This window comes from Nilaparvata lugens, chromosome X (genome assembly GCF_014356525.2).
Source record: "Nilaparvata lugens isolate BPH chromosome X, ASM1435652v1, whole genome shotgun sequence".
Lineage (NCBI taxonomy): Eukaryota > Metazoa > Arthropoda > Insecta > Hemiptera > Delphacidae > Nilaparvata > Nilaparvata lugens.
In genome coordinates, this window is record NC_052518.1 from 57,419,102 (window position 1) to 57,441,294 (window position 22,193).

The 22,193-nt window shown below is 34.5% G+C and overlaps 1 protein-coding gene across 2 annotated transcripts in view; it reads right to left on the reverse strand.

Moving 5' to 3' along the window:
• Positions 1-22,193, reverse strand: part of LOC111050643 (laminin subunit beta-1) — a 263,300-nt gene that overhangs the window by 139,386 nt on the left and 101,721 nt on the right. For both annotated transcript variants that reach the window (XM_039443365.1, XM_039443363.1), the window contains exons 16-20: positions 12,513-12,640; positions 8,776-8,971; positions 7,287-7,430; positions 5,501-5,732; positions 4,376-4,539 (exon numbers count right to left, since the gene is read on the reverse strand). In XM_039443365.1, the coding sequence (XP_039299299.1) occupies positions 4,376-4,539; positions 5,501-5,732; positions 7,287-7,430; positions 8,776-8,971; positions 12,513-12,640 (864 nt within the window). The remainder of the gene's footprint in view (positions 1-4,375; positions 4,540-5,500; positions 5,733-7,286; positions 7,431-8,775; positions 8,972-12,512; positions 12,641-22,193) is intronic.

Sequence of the window (22,193 nt, forward strand, 5' to 3'; positions counted from 1 at the left end):
TGTCCAAAAGGATACCTACCGTTTGATTCTATTCTTTATGCTTATTTGAACAGTATGATAGAACTCAGGAACTTTATTCAACAGTATGATGTTCTGAATGCGGATTTATATAGGGGAGTACTATCATCACTGAATAGTAATATCTCTTCTTCAGCAGCATGTATTCAAGAGATAAGGCGAAACGAGATGAACATCTACGACAATCGACTTAAGACTTTCCTGTGGCCGACATCCACTGCATATCGAATGGGCTTCTGTTTTGAAAATGAAGGAAAATACGTACCCTACAATGAAACAACAAAGTCATTCTTAACTAAGGAAAAGTATATTCTAGTCAGTAGAGACACCCAAATCATGCTGAATGCTGAGCTACTGAAGAATATTCTAAAAGTTGACATCACAAATTGTAAGATGCCAAAAATAACTTGGATGGATGGAGTTCCAGGGTGTGGTAAAACTCACTTTATCCTTCAGCAACATACACCAGGTAAAGATATCATTTTGTGTCAGACAAGAGCTGGAATAAATGAAATTAGGCAAGAGGTGAATAGAATTCACAAAAATAAATATGAAAGAATAATTAAACAGGATTATAGAACAGTTTCATCTTTTATAATAAACGGATCAAAAAAGCAGTACAAACGTGTTTTCTTAGATGAAGCAGTATTAATGCATGCAGGTTTCGTGGGATTTGTCTCATCTCTCGCTGGTGCTTCTGAGATTATTCTGCTAGGAGATTCAAACCAAATACCTTACATAGAGAGAAGTAAATTAACAGCTGAATGGTCACACATTTCATCTCTCTGTGAGAAGAGAATCCATCAAACAGTAACAAGAAGGTGTCCAATAGACGTCTGCTACATCCTTTCCAGCTACTACCAGGACATTGGTACGAAAAATGAGGTCCTGTTATCAGTCAGACCTCCAATAACAAATGGAGAACTTGGACCACTTGAACCTAACACTCTGATTCTTACATTCACTCAGCTCGAGAAGAAAACAGTGCTAGAAGAGCTGCAATCAAAACTTCACCCTTCAATTAAAGTCCATACAATTCATGAAGCACAGGGCTTAACTCACAAGAATGTAGTTCTGATAAGGAACAATAAAAAACAACTTGGAATATATAACAGCACACAACATGTAATAGTAGCAATGAGCAGACACACACAAACCTTCAGATATATCACAACAGGGCAAGAAGATTTAGTGCTGACCCTAATTCGAAAACTAAATTATGTTAGTGAAGAGTTTCTCTTAAGCTGGAATGAAAGAAACATGGAAGGGATTAATGAGAGTTTAAATAATGAGTAACAACAACTTATCAAATTTGCTCAGCTTCGAGGATCTTGATTATTTTGAAGAAATAAACGATGAAGTGATCAACAACAGTCAACAACTTTGTGCAGCATTGAGTTCTTGTGATTTGAGCATCTTCTGTCTCAATATAAGGAGTATCAGAAGAAATTTTGATGAGCTGATGATTCAATTGTGCGACATTGATTTTTCTTTTGATGTTATTATTCTAACCGAATGCTGGATTAGGACTGAATTTGTACTCCAGTCCATTCGAGGATATGATGCATAAATATAATAAGAACCAGATGCAATAAGAACCAGAAATCTACTCAACAAAAGAAGAAAGGAAGACCCAAACAACATTACCTTAACCAACTTCTATCGTCGGTATAGGAATACACTCACAGCTTTAATTCATGAAACAAAGGACCAATACTATAGAGAGAAATTGTATGAAGCTGGAAAGGATAATAAAAAAATGTGGTATTAGAATTGTCAAATTTTGTCACAGATAAGCTAGAAAATAACAAAAAATGTGCAGCAGTGTTCCTGGACCTAGCAAAAGCTTTTGACACTGTAAATCACAGTTTGCTGCTGAAGAAATTAGAAGCCATGGGAATTAGAGGAGTTCCTCTAGCATGGTTTAGATCATACCTCTGTGACCGGCGTCAAAAAGTCAAAGTTGAAGAACATCTCAGTTCAGAGGAAACGATGAAGTTTGGGATTCCCCAAGGAACAGTTCTTGGGCCAATTCTGTATTTGGCATATGCAAATGAGCTATGTTCAATTAAGATAAGAGGAAGAGTAATAGCTTTTGCTGATGATACGTGTATACTATTTGAAGGAAACACCTGGGAGGAAGTTTTTAATCTGGCACAGGAAGAATTGATCAAAGTCGATAAATGGTTAAGAGAAAATTTGCTTACAGTAAATGCAAAAAAACGAAATTTTTAGCCTTTTCTCTGACAGAACGGACGAGACCACCGGATTCTTCAATAATCCTGCATCACTGTGGAAGCACCAACAACCCGTGTGATTGCCCTTCAATTCAACAAGTCAATGAAATAAAATATTTAGGAACAATAGTGGACAACAAATTCAAATGGGACAAGCACATTAATCTATCAATTACCCGGATCAGGAAGCTTCTCTACAAATTCTATCAACTCCGTAAAATCCTCAACTATGAGACATTAAAAACTGTTTTTTTTTCTTTAGTGCAATCAATTTTAAGATACGTCATAATTATCTGGGGAGCTACGAATTTTACACATGTTGAACCTCTCTATAAACTTCAAAAACGAATACTAAAAATAATAGGCTTCAAGGAGAATCAATTCCCCACGAACATTCTTTTCAAGGACAGTAAAGTACTGAGTGTAAGACAACTCTACATCCAGGCTATCATTACGCGAATGAGGAGAAACAACGAACACATAAGACTGGCAGATCACAACCATCAAACAAGGCAGAGAAACACGTATTCAATAGTACCAAGGATGAACACTACATTTGGGCAAAGAAACTACACATATTTGGGACCAAAAATTTATAATTCAATACCAAGTTACATTAGGGAAGAATTCAATAGACACAGGTTCAAGAAAAGTTTATTTTCCTGGTTGGTTGATATTGGAGTGGAAAATTGTGAAAATTTAGTTAGACTGTAAATATTGAAACTATTTATTCTTCATTCCACTCTTTACTGTTTTTCATTTTTCTAAAAATAACCTTTCTTATTATTATCCTTAATAGAACATTAATATTTATTTACTAATTCCATAATTTTGTTTGTTTGTATTATACATTTTTACTAATTTTATTATAAAAAACTTTAATCCCATATCAGTGAATGAAGTTTGTAAATAGTAATTATTACACGCAATAAGCAACTAATTACTTATACCCCAACACATATAATATATAGTGGGGTGTATATTTATTCATTGAAATTATCATTTATTCATTGTTGAAACACCGCTGATTTATGTAGTTATATTACAATACTATATTATCAATATTCTAATGTTGCATTCAATCTTCATTGTAATTAATAAGTTTTCATAATATGTGAAATTTGTTGCATAATTGGCTGTTGTACTGTAATTTATTGTAGATTCGTGTATGAACCAGAATGTATTGTAACTTACTTGAATAAAAATTTGAAAATTCATTTATTCGGATAGCGTTTCTCTAATAAAAAAAAATAGTTTATTAGTTTAATCTAAATTGACGAAGCCTTGATGAAAATAGCATGGCGTTATGATCAGGAGAACATGCATGTAAAGACCCAATGGGTCATTTAGGCCCATGCGGTCGATGAAGCAGTCAGCAGAAGTCATCTAACAGATTTCCTCACGCCACCAAACAGAACTGATTAAGTTGCTATTCCTCTCGCTGAGAGTGAGTGATGCCCACATAAGCTCCTTGATTGCGTATGTATAATGAGAAGGATTGTGATGAGAGGAGTGACCTATATATAGTGTGAGGACCTATATATAGTGTGAGGACCTATATATTTGTGTGGGTTCCGAACCACTGGGAAGCGAAACTGATGGATGACATAAAAAATATTTTTCTGGGGAAATTTTTCTGAATTTCTCTAAGGGAATATAAGTAGATTTCTCATGCGATAGGGCACGCCGTAGCGGGTTTGGCGTTAATTCGAACAGTTGTCCACGTTGTTAGATCAAGAGTCAGGCCGTTTAAACGCAAACATTTTTGAAATAGAATCATGGAATATAATTCTATAATTAATCGTAAATAACAACAGAATCCTAATAGGTAGTGCTGCTAACGGTTCAAAATTATATTATCCTCACTCGACTTTCTATTCCTGTAGGCTTATTCTATGATGATATTTGGTCAAAGTTTTTTGTACCATTGAAAACTAATTTGAAAGCTTATCAAACTAGAGACCAAAGAGAGCAATTGCGTTTTATTCAAGTTTGTGACAAATAGTTCTTTAGAGGAAATTTGTTGTTTCATTGAGCAAGTGCTGTTTTAATAGATTAATATTGATCAGCTTGAACTGATTTTTAAATAATAGCCGAAGTAGATGTGAAGTGGAACTGACCTGCATAACCTTCGTGGCACTCACAAACCACATCTTGCGTTTGGGCGTCTAGTGTACAACGTGAGGCATACGAATGACCGGATTCGACGGAGCCGGGACATGGGCAAGGTCTGCAGCCAATGTCAATGCCCAGTCGTGGATCTCCATAGTAGCCATCCAAGCATCTGGTAATCGAAACAGATAACATTCAATAGTTCATACATATTACACTATTCATTGGAGCTCCCTATGAATTACAATAACTCATAACAAACCATGATCAAACTATGATACATATTTGAACTCTGCAATGAGTGATTAAAAATAATGACCAAAATTCAAACAATTGAATTTATTTCAAAAACTGGTGCAGACAAACCAATTTTACATCAAGTTTAAGATGGTGGATAATAAGTGTTGTATGTGCCCTCCTTTTGAGGCTCGGACGACATCTACAAAAAAGTAGGGTTCATACACCACGGTATTTGAAAATGCACAAGAAAGATGTTCACACGGGCAAATTTCGTTCATGCTTTACTATTTGATGAGGTTGTTCCGTTCCCCATCCATATACAAAAAAAAAATGATGGAAATTGACTTTACCACTTACGTGAAACATTACTTCATCGCTTAAAACAACATTCACCTGAAGTGAACGGTTTTTTGTGAATTTTCACAAACCATGGTATATGGACCCTTACTTTTTTGTAGATGGCGTCCGAGCCTCAAAGGGAGCGACCTAGAACATTTATAATACATCATCATAAACTTCATTCCCCTGTGAGTAATTAGATAAAAAATTGATTTGGGTGCATCGGCATAAATATAATCGTTTGAATTTTGAATCACCCTAAACAAAATCTCTTAAACGTTACTAACCCTCAACTTCAATTTGAAAAGCTTGAACTCTTAAATGACGTTCAAACCTTTATTTTTAAAAATAATAATAAGAAAAAACCGATGATGACCAAATAAACAGGGTCTGAGGCTAAGAGAAATGGTGTATTAATGTTTTTGCAGAGTTGGACAGGAAATGAAGAACGGAAGCAGTCTGTTCTAGGCGATATACAAAAAGCGAATACATTGAATAAAATAATTGTTCCTCTTCATTGAAAGCAGTGACTAGAGAGTGATTGTTTGAGAGACCTTTCACAGTTGTGACCCATGGTAGCGGCCTGGCATTGGGTACAAGCGCCGGTGTGCGGATGACAGGTGTCGGCATGACCGTTGCAGTGACACCGTTGACAGTTCGGGTAGTTCCATGAGCCAGGTTGACATTGGTCACAGGACCTGCCGTAAGTTTGAGCCCGACACTGGCATTGGCCACTGTGAACGTCACAGAAGTTGTCCAGGGCACCCACCGAATCACAATCACAAGCTGTAATGTGAACAAAATTGACCAAAAACTTATACCAAATTATTGGCATTCAAACAAGACAGCAGCAGATTTATTGATGTTTCAATCAAATAACTAGATGTTATATACGTCTATGTGACTATATATTGAACGGCTGTTGATCGACTATACGCTGTTCTCATTGTTAAAAACTAAGAGATCGTTGAATAGTCGAGCTTTTAATGAAAGTCAAATCGATGATACTCAAATAACTACTTGCCTATACTTTGTTCTCATTGTTTAAAACTAAGGAGTCGTTAATAATCGAGCTTTTAATGAAAGTCATATTGTTGATACAAGTGATTTCACAAACATGTGCCTCCTAAGCCTACTAATTAAACTTGACTCTATAGTGAAGGGACCTCTAAGGTTAAAGCACTAGGTTGCGTATTGCAACTGAAATAGTTATTTGCGTAACTAGTGCGTAAAGTGAGGAACTGTAATATGAACTGTAATAATGAAATTATTTAACAAAATGAAATATGAGGAACTAAAGAGTAAGCGCGAGCTTGGTGAAGGAGCTAGCCGAACTTCGGCAAGCTAATAGCAACTAGAACATTCTTATGATATACATGAAAAATTAATAGATATCAGATAAGATATTTATTTATTCAACTTCCAACGGTACACCAATTTTACATAAAAATAACATACAAAAACAGATAAGAGCAAAAAAATATGTAGATAATATATAATATTAGAAAAATGCAGAAAATAACATAGAGAAAGAGATACAAGCAAAAAGATATAAATAAATAATATAAAATAAGAGAAAATATGTGGATAATTTGAAAGAGAAAAATGGGAATACAAAATAAATCATAGTTATCATACGATATTATATCAAAGTGAAAAGGCCCATGGAAGTTTGCAACAAGGGGCATAAACAAGAAAGGGAACACCAAAATCACACATGCAGGGCTCTCTTTATAGTTCTCCTGAAAGAGCCCAGGGACACCCCAGAGAAATCAACGTCAGCTGCAGCAGCCTCACAACCAGAGCGAAGTATTCTAGAAAGCCCACTATTATAGGCATAGACTGTTGTCTGAGAGCGTCTGCGGAAAATGGACTTTGAGCGCGTTCCTCTTGGAACACTGATGTCAATATTCGCCAGAAGTTCAGGGTAGACCAAATATCCATTGACAGTCTTGAAAAGAAGGACCAGGTCCTTAGATATTATATGGGTTTCAATACAAGTGTACCAAGAATGATCCTATACCTGAATGATTCAGTCCGGGGTCCAGGGCCCACCTGGCTAAACGGATAAGGCGAGCGAAACGAGCTAGCCGGCTAGTATAATATTGTGTATATATCTGTTTCACGAAGATCCATTGCGAAGAACGGATACTAATAATGGATGTTTTCAAGCAATTAAAAATTACTCAATATTCGAAGTAATGTGTAAATTATAAACGAGTAATTTATAAATCATAAATTCATTGATTGAAAAATGTTCCATGTATTGAACGAGTTTCTTGAATGTTTTACTTTTGATTGACTATAACTGGTGACTTCTAATCAACTTGTACGTTTTACCTTTGCATCCTTCGGGACCAAAACCGTACGTTCCTGGAGCACATTGGTTGCATGTTCTTCCAACAACATTAGTTTTGCACTGACATTTACCTCCATGTTCGTCACATAATGTACTCACAGATCCTGTTCGGTCGCAATTGCAAGCTGCAAGCAGAATATTTGTTCAACAAAAATGGCTTGATTCGAATTATTCTTGAATTAGTTTGTGTAACTTCACAAAAGTAATAGGATTTGGGACAAGATAGATTGAAAAGCAATTTTCATCAGTTCAATGATGAATTCAATAATTTAGGATTCATATGCTTTGTAAGTGATTGATCTTTTCCAACTAGTTATTACCAGATGATGGAATCCAAAACTACTAAAACTACCACAATTACTAAAGGAAATATAATACTTTTGAAAGATCAAAAACGTAAAGAGAATAATGGGCTTTAATCTATCTCCATATGGTCAAGTCCATAAATTGATTTGATGGTAATAATAAAATGAATAGCTACAGATACACTTTTTCTAAATAGAGAGTGTTTATGAATGAACATGGGGGTTTCAACCCTTCAAAATATTCATATTCATATTTATTTACTTGTCATGAACAGTATTTAATACTATGAAGACAATTTTCTTACAATGCATAGAGAAACAAAAACAATTACAAAATAGAAAACATACTACTAAACAATAAAATGACCAAATACACAATGAAACAAAAGTTAGAGCAAACACTTCATATTAATTAATTAGTCACTAAGCTTAAAACTATACAAAAATACGTCCTTAGCCTCTAAAGGAATGAAAACTGTCATGTAGAACATATGTACACAATAGAAGCTACATATTTGACAACACAGATTCAATGTTTGAACAACGTAAGAATATTTGTTACATTATTGAACTTATAAGTATAAGTAACTCAAACAGTTTTGTCAATAAGATATGAAAGTACAATATCTATTTGTCAGATGGCGTACATCAAGTTCATAGCCGAGTACTTTCCAAACATTGATAGTATGTAATCTATATATACATTATACAATATGAACAGACAACATGAAACATATAGATTCCACATTCCCTCTCAATCCGTGCCCAAATTTGCATTGATCCTCACCACCTTGGCCAGTACGGAGTAGCTCAAACAACTCCATCTTGACCAGTACCTCAAAAAACTGCACCTTGACCAGTAGCTCAAAAAACTCCACAAATGTAATGTAATCCCTCCTGTAATGTAACTACTCTGAAAGGTTGTTACCTACAAAAAAAAATTCCTGTACCAGAGACACTAATCCTACCACAAACAATTCCCAAATCCTTCAAGCTCCATAGCACTGTACCACCTACTTCCCTGGAATTAAAAACCTCAGACCTGTCCTTAAAGCTAAAAGTATTCAAAGTGATTGTTAATCAGCATTTCGTAATGAAAAGTGAAATTGAAGAGATTATCATAATACTACTATCAAAACATACATTGAAAAAATATTCAACTTACAATTAGCACCATCAAACACGTAAACACCAACGTTGTAATTGTACTGTTCACAAATTTTTGGAATATCATCCTTTTCTCTGCTGACATAAAGGAATGTATCCCTGCATCCGTAATGGTCATATTCATTTAGTCGGTGCTGATTTTGAGGACTGGCCACAAAAAATGGAATATTTTCTACACGAGGTATGAGTGTGATCTGAAACATTAAAAATATTATTCCATTTTAAAAAGCTGATCAAATGATATTATAATTCCAATTTAATTCAAGTAGTAAAAGTTTTTAATAGTTCGATAATGTTATATTCTACTTTTATTTCTAATTCTGTCTTTGTAAATTTAACTTTCTCAAGATGATATTTTTACTTTTTTTCTGATGCCCAGGCTTGTGCGTCGTTAATGAATGAGATGACGATGAGCATGATGATGTTAGATGAGTAAACCTACAGCTGTTAGGTGAATTTCGAGCCAACAAGAAGTGATTTTTAGGATAATAAATACATTTTATGTATATAGTCCAGTCACTATATACATTGGTGCATGCAATTTATATTGTAGTTCTGATTTTCCAATATATTATTTGGGTATATAAGAGAAGTCCAGAAACAATTTCTTCATGCAAAATTTCCTTGTGCTAGATACAGAGTGGCCCAAAAGCCTCGTATTTTCGGCTCATTCTCAGTTTCAAGTTCAAAAGATTATGTTCTATGAGAATCACCCGTTAGATGCACTTTATTTCAGTATTTCCTAGTGGAGAGGCTTAAGGACACCTCAAGGATCAAAATTTCGAACACTTAATACTTCTGACACAATGCTCAGATTTCATCGTACTACACTTCATTCTTCTCGGCTCGTCAAGGCGGTCCAAAATCATGCATCATAAGTCAAATTTGGTCGAAAAGTGGAGAATTTATTGTTGAGTGTACTAAAGCCCATATTCCAATACACAAAAAATGGCCAATTTCTATATTCAAAGCTGCATGTCTTTTGAAATACTTCTGATAAAATTCCCAAATCTAGTGAGGATGTGAAAATTGACCTCCCCTGTCCACTCCAATAAATAATACTTTCAATTCCAATACCATTCGAAAGTTACAGAAGATTTCAAAAATGGCGATTTCAGTTTTCACATTTTTTCCGTGATTTTACTGTTGATCAAGAGTTTCTAAAACGAGTCTGATAAATCATAGAAACTCTCGGTTGATTCCAAATTGTAGATAAATTCATCCTCTACGAGCTCAGTTGTCTAAAATCCATCTTGAATCACTTTTCCCTATCATAGTACTGCCAGAACCGTTAATATGATAAAAATATCTACAATTTCCGGATTTTTTTCAACAATCAAATCTCACTCTACAAAAATATGTTTCCATAAATCGTTTACAGCATGTGGAAGAGGAAATTATATTGTACATTTCAAGATCAAGTAATTATTTTAATAATAAGAGGTTACCAATATGGGACATATCTTAAATATTGTAACGCAATTGGATTTAAAAGTAAAAAGCTTTGAATATAGAAATTGGCAATTTTTTGTGTATTGGAATATGGACTTTAGTACATTCAACAATAAATTTTCCACTTTTCGACCGAATTTGACTTATGATGCATGATTTTGGACCACCTTGACGAGCCGAGAAGATTGAAGTGTAGTACGATGAAATCTGAGCATTGTGTCAGAAGTTATAAGTGTTTAAAATGTTGATCCTTGAGGTGTCCTTAAGCGCGCTTCTCCACTAGGAAATACTGAAATGAAGTGCATCTAACGGGTGATTCTCATAGAACATAATCTTATGAACTTATGTCATTGTGCGAAATATCAATGTGAAGACTATGTAGTTGGTGATGATGGTTGAAGCTGGAAATTGGGTGTTTTTCACAATACAAGGAGCATTGTTGTCAGGTGTACCTGGAAATCTATATGAGATAGAGCGCTGAACCTGATCTCAGATTGAAGAGCACAAAAATACGCCCAGAGGGATTCTGAATTATACATCTAAATGGTAACAGTCGTTAGATATTGTTGATCAAAGACTAAAATTCATAAAAATTGATTTTTTCTTCAAATTTCACTCATTTTTGAAAAATCATAACTCAGTACTCAATGAGGATAGAGAGTTCCAAATGATCTCATTTTATTCAGAATTTCATAATCTAGAAAAAAAGGCGAGAGCAAATTTTTCTGTCCGATTACGAGATTTGGCAGAAATAGCTGAAAACTGGAAAATGAGCCGAAAATACGAGGTTTTTGGGCCAGCCTGTATAGCTAGCACAAGGAAATTTTGCATGAAGAAGTTGGTTCTTGACTTCTCTTATGTACCCAAATAATATATTGAAAAATCAGAACTACAATATAAATTGCAAGCACATCCCCTTTTTTATGTCTATATTGACTGGACTAATAGGAGTCGGCTCTACAATAATTGATCACCCTTCTAAAGGGAGTAGCAAGCGTATGAATATCAACTTATCTTATCGATAGCTATACCAGCGCGGCCACAGGGACAACCCATATTGTGATTTGTATTTAATATGAAGTCTAGAAAACCAGCTTGACTTTACCCTACAGCCTGAACGTCAGCAAACAACCAACCAAAAGTGGTCAGTAGCTTGGTGAAGAACAAAGAGATTGTTACTGATCCCACACTGCGTGTGAATGGTTTTGAGTTGCCAAGGCACCTTTGGGTACGGCTCAATAGGTACAGGACTGAGTAGGGGAGATGCCAGACGAACAAAATTTATGCCCCGTTGGGGCTTTGCTGATTCTCCTCTCTGTGAATGTGGCGAGGTGCAGACTATGAGTCACATCTTTGAGTCATGCCCATTGACTAGTTTCCCTGGTGGGCTACAAAAATAAGACTTAGCCCTTGAAGATGCCATACTTTGGCTCAATAATTTCGAGTGGCAAACTTAACACTTTAACATATAAATATATATCAACCGATGATGTAAAAAAATATATGTATATAAAACCGTAGTTATGTATATATGTATTATTTATAAAATGTATTTACTAGTAGTACCATACTCCACATACATAACATGAGAGAGAATAGAATCGCACAAAAATCATTTCTCTTGATTCTCAACACGATTGGATATAAGTAAAGACGATGTCCATCAAATGTTTCACGTTTCCCATAATACCTTATGCAAATAAAAATAAATAAAATTAATATTATTCGTATTGATAATTCACTATCATGTTATATTCTCAAAAAGGACAATGGAGTAAATTTCGTTGGCCAAAGATTTCCATCTGTACAATGGTTCCAAAAAATATGTTCGAAATTTGAAGCATATTGGTCAAAGTATTCGTCAGTTATTATAAAACGTAAGAAATCATCTCAAAACTGCAACTTCGCTTTAATCGTTCAAATTTATGGTTTTCAACTACTGTGATTGGAAAAAAATCAGATTCACAGAATTTTTTTTAAATTACAAGGAGTGTTTTCTACTATTTATTCCAAGTTATCAAGCGCATACAAGGTAAAAATATTTTAAAAGAGTTCTTGCTGGAATTCGAATGTATAAATTCCACCATTTGTTAATTTCATCACAGACAATTTTCACAGTAAATCAAATTCAAATTTTCAATAAAATGACACCATCACAGTTGACGGCATAATAAATAGTAATAAACTTTTAATTAATTACTAGAAACGGAGTTTACTAGAAAGCAAGGTTATGTGTTTTGGAGTGAGAAAATATGTGTACTCTCTGAAATATTTTTTACTTACTGAGTCAACCAGGATCGAGGCGGTTGGTTTCTCCATTTGATTCCCAAAATGTTTAAAAAGTAGCCTAACTTTATATTTTTTGCCAGCCTCCAAGCACACCGGCGGAGTAGCCACTACATTGTTTGTAACTGTAGGCAAAAATTTAAAATTTTCAAGATTTGATTTATTTTATCATACATAATTTCCAAAATACATAATTACTGTTATACATAATTATACTAAATTGAAGACTACCTTAGCATTGGACTGATGTTCCATCCTTGATGGCAATTTTCAAATTTTGTTAACAGTTACAAACAATATACTTAGTGGATTGTTTGTAACTGTTGACAAAAATTTAAATTTCGAAAATTTAAATCATTTTATTGTACATAATTTCCAAAATAGAATACTTCAACTTGAATACACAAAATACAATAATAGGAGATGGGGTTAGGTGAAAAAATTTATTTATTTGCCATTTTTACAAGAAAGCACTGACTGAGAGAGAAAAACTAAGGATACTCCGTGTATTATTTTTCCTCCAAATTTAGACAAAATTCCAATTATTACCAATCCTCTTTACATTCCAGTTATTTTATACATAACATATTTCAAAAATATTCTCGTTATAACTGGGAATCACATATTTTATATTACATAATAACTTTTACAAAAATTGTACACATAACTCTTACACAGATTATTAAGTAACTAGCAGGTAACCCGTGCTTCGCAAGGGTCTATTTTAAAACTTGACGTAATGAAATCCAGAAGAATTGAAAATAGGCCTATAGGAATCCTCGGTTGATTAAGAATTAATAAGCAGCATTTCAAGTAAATAGTTCAGACGTAAATGACTGTAGTCCAGTAGTTCAGACGTGATGATGCGTTAAACATAATTTTCCTATCCTCTACACGTGTATACGTGTTCAAGCCAGTTCTTTCCTCTATTATAGTATAGAAGATGATAGATAGATGGATATAACATCTATCTATCTATCATCTTCTATACTATAATAAAGGAAATGAATGTGAATAAATTTTGAAAGGTTTGAGATATCGATGTGCGGTTTTCACCATACCTTTTCTCTGGAAATCCTGTATCGAAATCATATATCATATGATATCTATCATAAAAGATAGAATAAGTTGAATAGTTTCCCTTTCAGAGGGAGTTTTGACAACCCACAAAACTCATTTTTTATTTGAAGATATAACGAAAAGGTGCATATGACCTTATTTTTTTGCTCAGCTTGCCAAAAAACCCCTCATTCCAATATTTAAATTTTCGACTGACTGTACAGTGATTCTGTACAGTCATTCTATCAGGGCTTGAATAATTTTGAAATTTTAATTAAATAAAAATGGAAGAGAATGATTTCTTTATGTAAATATCAACACCTTTATTCAAAGACATATTAACTGCATGCGTTTTCATATTGCCGATACAACATTGATGAAACTGTACACGTTTATTTAGCACTTTGTCTCGAAAAGCTGTTCTAGCTGAGAAATTAATAATGCATGCCACGTGTAGGCCTAAACATTGCATCAGGAAAACGAAGTTTCCAAACTATGGGCCAGTTGCACGTAAGTCTGTTAGATATGGACATTAACGCCGATTAACAAATCAGCGTTAGTTTTACGGATTCATTTCTGTTCCACAGATCGGTTAGTTCTTAATTCCGATTAAGTTTTCCGGTTAACTAACCAAGATTTTAACGGTTTCACAATCCGGCAACACTGTAATAATTTATCCGACAGTGATGTTATTAAAATTATTATTCCAAACTGTAATATTACATTTTTCTCGATTAAAGTCGAATCTTCATTTCAATATCAATAAAACTTGATAGCAAATATCGGTGTAATCGATATGCGAACTCAACGTTTTACCGGGAATTTATCAGCTACACTAATGTTGAAAAAATCACTGTCATAAAGTTATTTTTCTGAATAAACACATAATTCTAAACAATATAAAGGTTAAATAAAAAGTTCAAAACAGTTTTAAAATAAAGTTTTATTGAGAATAATAGATATAATAATTGTAAATTTGTATTCTTTATTAGTTGGCAGTGGATGACGTGTCTATGTAGTGATTTGGAGCTTTAGGTGCTTCTCTCAGCCGTTTCTCTCATTGTTGTAAGGTTTAGGCTAATGGTAGAAGTGTTTATCTCCTGCTGAAAATTTTCTAAATAATTGAAATTTTAAATGTTTTGTTTGAGATCTGAATGTTTTTATAAAATCTATTGATGTTATTGAACATACGTGAAATATAGATTTCAATTTTTCTTTTCAATTTGTGCTAAATATTTCATTTAATTTTGAAAGCCATAAGCCTGCCTTAAAACCCGTAAATAAAAGATAAGTACTCTTAGTTTGTAAGTTTTATATTTTTTTATCTTGATTTGAAACAATAATTAGGAAATTAGGAAAGCAATAATTAATAAGAAAAAAAATATTTATAGATATGACATCATGTAGAGGTAATGATTACCATGCAGTGCAAAGGTGCTATAAATGTCAAGTCTATGGGCACATCACAAAACATTGTAAAAAGGAAGAAGATATCTGTGGTCATTGCTCCATCACAGGACACAACATCAAAACCTGCCCTTCAATCGATAAACCTCCAGTATGTTTTAACTGCAAAAATGCTGATAAACCCTCAGACCACAAAGTAAACTATCTAAAGTGTCCCAGCTATGTGAAAGCATTGCAACAATCAATTGATCGAACAAATTATGGAAGTGCTTAAAAAGATTAAAAATAGAATTTCCAGCTCAAAATCATCAAATAAATTCACAGCATCAAATATAAAAATAGATATTCAAGATTTCCTATCATCTATTAAAAAAACAGAATTAATAAAACAGTCAGCGAAAAGTAGGACGTCTTTAATTTTCAGCTTTGGTCAATATACAGATTTTAATTTATCATTAGCTCGCTGGAATAAAAATAGTTTACGTATTTCAGAAGGCGTTGCACATTCAATCAAGAAGAAAACGCTGAGTCAAGATGAATACAATAGCTTACCTACTGTTTATTTACGGAACGTAAATAATAGCTCAATTCGTTTTCATCTTGTTAAAAATTCATTGACATTGATATTAGCGCAAAATAATAACAATGAGGCTCAATTAGGTATCCGTGACCTCTTACTGGTAATAGACGAATATGCATCGATAAATAAATACAACATTACGATTGGAATAGATTCTTTTGATATTGACTCCGAGTTTACATGCTTGGACATTTTAAGTTTAGTAATTAAAACTAAAAACCTGAATTATGTATTCTATTACAGAGGAATAAACAATCTAAAGTTCTTGGATAACTACATGAAAACGATGGCTCTGAAGATTGTCCAAAAGGATACCTACCGTTTGATTCTATTCTTTATGCTTATTTGAACAGTATGATAGAACTCAGGAACTTTATTCAACAGTATGATGTTCTGAATGCGGATTTATATAGGGGAGTACTATCATCACTGAATAGTAATATCTCTTCTTCAGCAGCATGTATTCAAGAGATAAGGCGAAACGAGATGAACATCTACGACAATCGACTTAAGACTTTCCTGTGGCCGACATCCACTGCATATCGAATGGGCTTCTGTTTTGAAAATGAAGGAAAATACGTACCCTACAATGAAACAACAAAGTCATTCTTAACTAAGGAAAAGTATATTCTAGTCAGTAGAGACACCCAAATCATGCTGAATGCTGAGCTACTGAAGAATATTCTAAAAGTTGACATCACAAATTGTAAGATGCCAAAAATAACTTGGATGGATGGAGTTCCAGGGTGTGGTAAAACTCACTTTATCCTTCAGCAACATACACCAGGTAAAGATATCATTTTGTGTCAGACAAGAGCTGGAATAAATGAAATTCGGCAAGAGGTGAATAGAATTCACAAAAATAAATATGAAAGAATAATTAAACAGGATTATAGAACAGTTTCATCTTTTTATAATAAACGGATCAAAAAAGCAGTACAAACGTGTTTTCATAGATGAAGCAGTATTAATGCATGCAGGTTTCGTGGGATTTGTCTCATCTCTCGCTGGTGCTTCTGAGATTATTCTGCTAGGAGATTCAAACCAAATACCTTACATAGAGAGAAGTAAATTAACAGCTGAATGGTCACACATTTCATCTCTCTGTGAGAAGAGAATCCATCAAACAGTAACTAGAAGGTGTCCAATAGACGTCTGCTACATCCTTTCCAGCTACTACCAGGACATTGGTACGAAAAATGAGGTCCTGTTATCAGTCAGACCTCCAATAACAAATGGAGAACTTGGATCACTTGAACCTAACACTCTGATTCTTACATTCACTCAGCTCGAGAAGAAAACAGTGCTAGAAGAGCTGCAATCAAAACTTCACCCTTCAATTAAAGTCCATACAATTCATGAAGCACAGGGCTTAACTCACAAGAATGTAGTTCTGATAAGGAACAATAAAAAACAACTTGGAATATATAACAGCACACAACATGTAATAGTAGCAATGAGCAGACACACACAAACCTTCAGATATATCACAACAGGGCAAGAAGATTTAGTGCTGACCCTAATTCGAAAACTAAATTATGTTAGTGAAGAGTTTCTCTTAAGCTGGAATGAAAGAAACATGGAAGGGATTAATGAGAGTTTAAATAATGAGTAACAACAACTTATCAAATTTGCTCAGCTTCGAGGATCTTGATTATTTTGAAGAAATAAACGATGAAGTGATCAACAACAGTCAACAACTTTGTGCAGCATTGAGTTCTTGTGATTTGAGCATCTTCTGTCTCAATATAAGGAGTATCAGAAGAAATTTTGATGAGCTGATGATTCAATTGTGCGACATTGATTTTTCTTTTGATGTTATTATTCTAACCGAATGCTGGATTAGGACTGAATTTGTACTCCAGTCCATTCAAGGATATGATGCATAAATATAATAAGAACCAGATGCAATAAGAACCAGAAATCTACTCAACAAAAGAAGAAAGGAAGACCCAAACAACATTACCTTAACCAACTTCTATCGTCGGTATAGGAATACACTCACAGCTTTAATTCATGAAACAAAGGACCAATACTATAGAGAGAAATTGTATGAAGCTGGAAAGGATAATAAAAAAATGTGGAAAGTAATCAAAGATGCTACTGACTCTAAATCAAAAACAAAAATGAAATTGAATGCTATTAAAATAGATGATAGGATTTTCAATCCAAAGGAAAATCCAGAAACTGTGCTCAACCACATGAATAACTTTTTCACAAATGTAGGTGAAGAAATGGCGGAGACAATAATAGATTCCTTAAGAAAACCACTAGACCAAATCATATCCCAATATAAACCTGTTACAAGAACTCTACACTCCATCTACTTTCACCCAGTAACTGAAGATGAGCTTCTTGAAGCTATTAGTAGTTTGCGAAATGACAGTGCTCCAGGACTTGATGGAATCAATAATAGAACATTGAAGTCGATAAAAAATGTAATTGTAAAACCATTAATTCACATATTTAATTTAAGTCTGTCAAAAGGAATTTTTCCAAAAGCTATGAAAGAGACATGTGTTAGACCATTACATAAAGGAGGCGACAAAACAAATGCCACCAATTACAGGCCTATTTCACTTATAAGCAATATTTCTAAGATTTTGGAAAAACTGGTAAAGAAACGTCTTGTGAATTACATGGAAAAAACAACTTACTATCTAGGAATCAATTTGGTTTTCGTGAGGGGAGGAGTACAGAAGATGCGGTATTAGAATTGTCAAATTTTGTCACAGATAAGCTAGAAAATAACAAAAAATGTGCAGCAGTGTTCCTGGGCCTAGCAAAAGCTTTTGACACTGTAAATCACAGTTTGCTGCTGAAGAAATTAGAAGCCATGGGAATTAGAGGAGTTCCTCTAGCATGGTTTAGATCATACCTCTGTGACCGGCGTCAAAAAGTCAAAGTTGAAGAACATCTCAGTTCAGAGGAAACGATGAAGTTTGGGATTCCCCAAGGAACAGTTCTTGGGCCAATTCTGTATTTGGCATATGCAAATGAGCTATGTTCAATTAAGATAAGAGGAAGAGTAATAGCTTTTGCTGATGATACGTGTATACTATTTGAAGGAAACACCTGGGAGGAAGTTTTTAATCTGGCACAGGAAGAATTGATCAAAGTCGATAAATGGTTAAGAGAAAATTTGCTTACAGTAAATGCAAAAAAACGAAATTTTTAGCCTTTTCTCTGACAGAACGGACGAGACCACCGGATTCTTCAATAATCCTGCATCACTGTGGAAGCACCAACAACCCGTGTGATTGCCCTTCAATTCAACAAGTCAATGAAATAAAATATTTAGGAACAATAGTGGACAACAAATTCAAATGGGACAAGCACATTAATCTATCAATTACCCGGATCAGGAAGCTTCTCTACAAATTCTATCAACTCCGTAAAATCCTCAACTATGAGACATTAAAAACTGTTTTTTTTTCTTTAGTGCAATCAGTTTTAAGATACGTCATAATTATCTGGGGAGCTACGAATTTTACACATGTTGAACCTCTCTATAAACTTCAAAAACGAATACTAAAAATAATAGGCTCCAAGGAGAATCAATTCCCCACGAACATTCTTTTCAAGGACAGTAAAGTACTGAGTGTAAGACAACTCTACATCAAGGCTATCATCACGCGAATGAGGAGAAACAACGAACACATAAGACTGGCAGATCATAACCATCAAACAAGGCAGAGAAACACGTATTCAATAGTACCAAGGATGAACACTACATTTGGGCAAAGAAACTACGCATATTTGGGACCAAAAATTTATAATTCAATACCAAGTTACATTAGGGAAGAATTCAATAGACACAGGTTCAAGAAAAGTTTATTTTCCTGGTTGGTTGATATTGGAGTGGAAAATTGTGAAAATTTAGTTAGACTGTAAATATTGAAACTATTTATTCTTCATTCCAGTCTTTACTGTTTTTCATTTTGCTAAAAATAACCTTTCTTATTATTATCCTTAATAGGATGCGTAATGCGCCATAAAAATGTTCTGTCTGTCGCCAGTGTTGTGCTATTTGCAAACAAAGAAGATCGAAAACTAACCTCAAAAATTAGAATTTAATTTAGAATGCTAATATCAGCTAAATGCTCTTTTTCATTTTATTAATGGATGAAATTCATTCATATATTTAGCTCATACTTTGAATTCTGTAGTTTTTTTACCAAAAACTAATTTTGGAAGACAGCTATCAGTAGGTACCTAATCGGCGTTAGTTGGATTTAATTCCCCATGAATGGCCTGTTAAAATTTGTTACGTTGATTCCGCATTAGAGCTTGAAATTTCTTTTTTGTGCAACCAAAATGCATTAGTTAGCATTAATTTCAATTAAAGTATAGCATTTTATCGTGTTGTACATGCAACTGAGGGAAAGTTTTTTCTAAACAGATGTTTTTGAGATAAATTTTATGCAGCTGTTTCACATACACCATATTATTATACAGAGTTTGTGAAAATGAAAATATTTATTAATTATCAAAACAATACTATTATTATTATATTTAAAATATAAATATTATCATTATTATTAAAAATATTTATCAATTATCAAAACAATATTATTGAGGTTAAATGGTATCAGGTAGAAAGGAATAATAGAAACAGATGTTCCTTTTTTAATTTCGACCATATGATTTGGTGATTCTTTTATGAAATCGTATGTATCATTAATGAAGTTTGAACATTAATTCTGAAAAATCTAGAAGGAAAATTGAAATTTGGGCTTCCAGGTGCACGAGATTGATATTTTTAGAATCTATGTTCAAAATTTGGAGATCTAAATCAGGGGTCTCCAACCTTTTCTATCCAAGGGCAACATTGTTAATTCTTTGGAGGCTTAGAGGGCCAATAACAAGGATGTACGTGGACTTGTGGGGATGTACGTGGATGTATTTGACTTGTGGGGACATACACGACGGGAGTTTTGGGGGGTTTAGAATTATTATATTACCATTAAAATAATATGAGGAGTTTTAAGAAGAAGGAAGCCCCCTGTGAGTTGGGGGAGCTTTGAGTCGATCATCGTACTCAAGAATGTGTCGAAAACCAAAATTCACCCACAGTATCTCTGTTTGTCATAGGAGGCGACTTAAATGGACTTCAAGGCAACTCCAGAAGTTGCCTTGCCTTTAAAACCACGGGATCTGCCCTATCAGGGCAGTCTCGGAGTGGCAAAAACAAAAACCCAAGAGACCAGAGATGGGTGAAACTCAAGGCACAAATGTGGGTCAAGAGGCTGAGTCGAGGGTGGCCGGGCGCCGGGCACTCTAGAGGCAGTTTGGCGTCCCCTTTCTCAGCGGAAGGACCTACAAAAAGGCCAGGAGTGGAACTCACATCGGTCACGAGTTTTTGGGTGGTGAGGCCAAAACTTACCACTGCTCGAAGAAGGGCGGCCATTCAAGCAAAACTTCTTGGCAGAGGTGAGGCTTTTGGCCCTTCAGAGTTTTGGAGGGGCAAAAACAAAAACCCAAAAGACCAGTGATGGGTGAATCTCCAGGCACAAACGTGGGTGAAGAGGCTGAATCAGGGGTGGCCGGGTGCCCTAGAGGCAACTTGGCCACCCCTTCCTCAGCGGTAGGACGTTCAAAGTAGGCCAGGAGTGCTACTAACGTAGGTCACGAGGACTAATCAGTCTGAAGAGACTGCCAAGAATATCACACTGGATTGCGACAAGGATTCATCACCAGGTGATGAATGGGATGTTAGTATAGGGAAAAACTCCTGGTTCTTGTGAAGAACACAGGTATTGGTTTGCCTAACTAACATACTAATTGGGAACACTAAGCTTCGGTTGACGTGTGAGGTTCTTTGAATCTTTGGATCCTTGAATCCTTCCCTTCAAAACAATAAACAATTAGGAAGAGACGAACCGATTCATTTCATTTTAATACAAAGTCCAATTTATGAGTGAAAAAGCTCATAAGAAAACTTGACAATGCATGAATTTACAAAAAGTTACCATGCTAAAAGAGAATACTCATTTTTAGTGAGAATTTCTTTTCCACTTAGAATGTCTGCCCATTTAGGATCAAACTTTGTGGTTCCGATCATCGAAATTGATTTAAAATGTTCATCTGACAGAGAAGTATTTGGATTTAACAAACTTCATTTTTGAAAATGTCTGCTCACACTTGCAGGTAGATCCAAAAAGAGAAAACATAGCTCGAGCATGGTTTTTCATATTTTTAATTTTTTTTCTGGGAGATAATTGTAAAATGGAATTAGGTTACCTTCTTTGTAGCGTTTAAACAGCGACATGTACAGTCCGTGCTGACCATTTGCTTATATCTCACAATGGTTGATCGCTGCTTGTTTACAGCTAATTTTACACTTATTAAGAAATGGAGTGGCTAGTAAGAGAGGAGTACTGAACTCACAGTTTTTGTCAAAAATGTGTATAAATATATATTTAAGAAATCTGTTGCAATAACTCTCGGCGGGCCGAGTAGAATCTATCCGCGGGTCGTAGGTTGGAGAGCCCTGATCTAAATCATTCCCGTTTTTCCGGTATGCAATCCGCAAGTTGACATGCTTTGATGCGAACAAACGAACAAACACAACCCTACTCTCTATTATTATATAGATGATAGACAAGATTCAAGACAACCTATGCAGATCT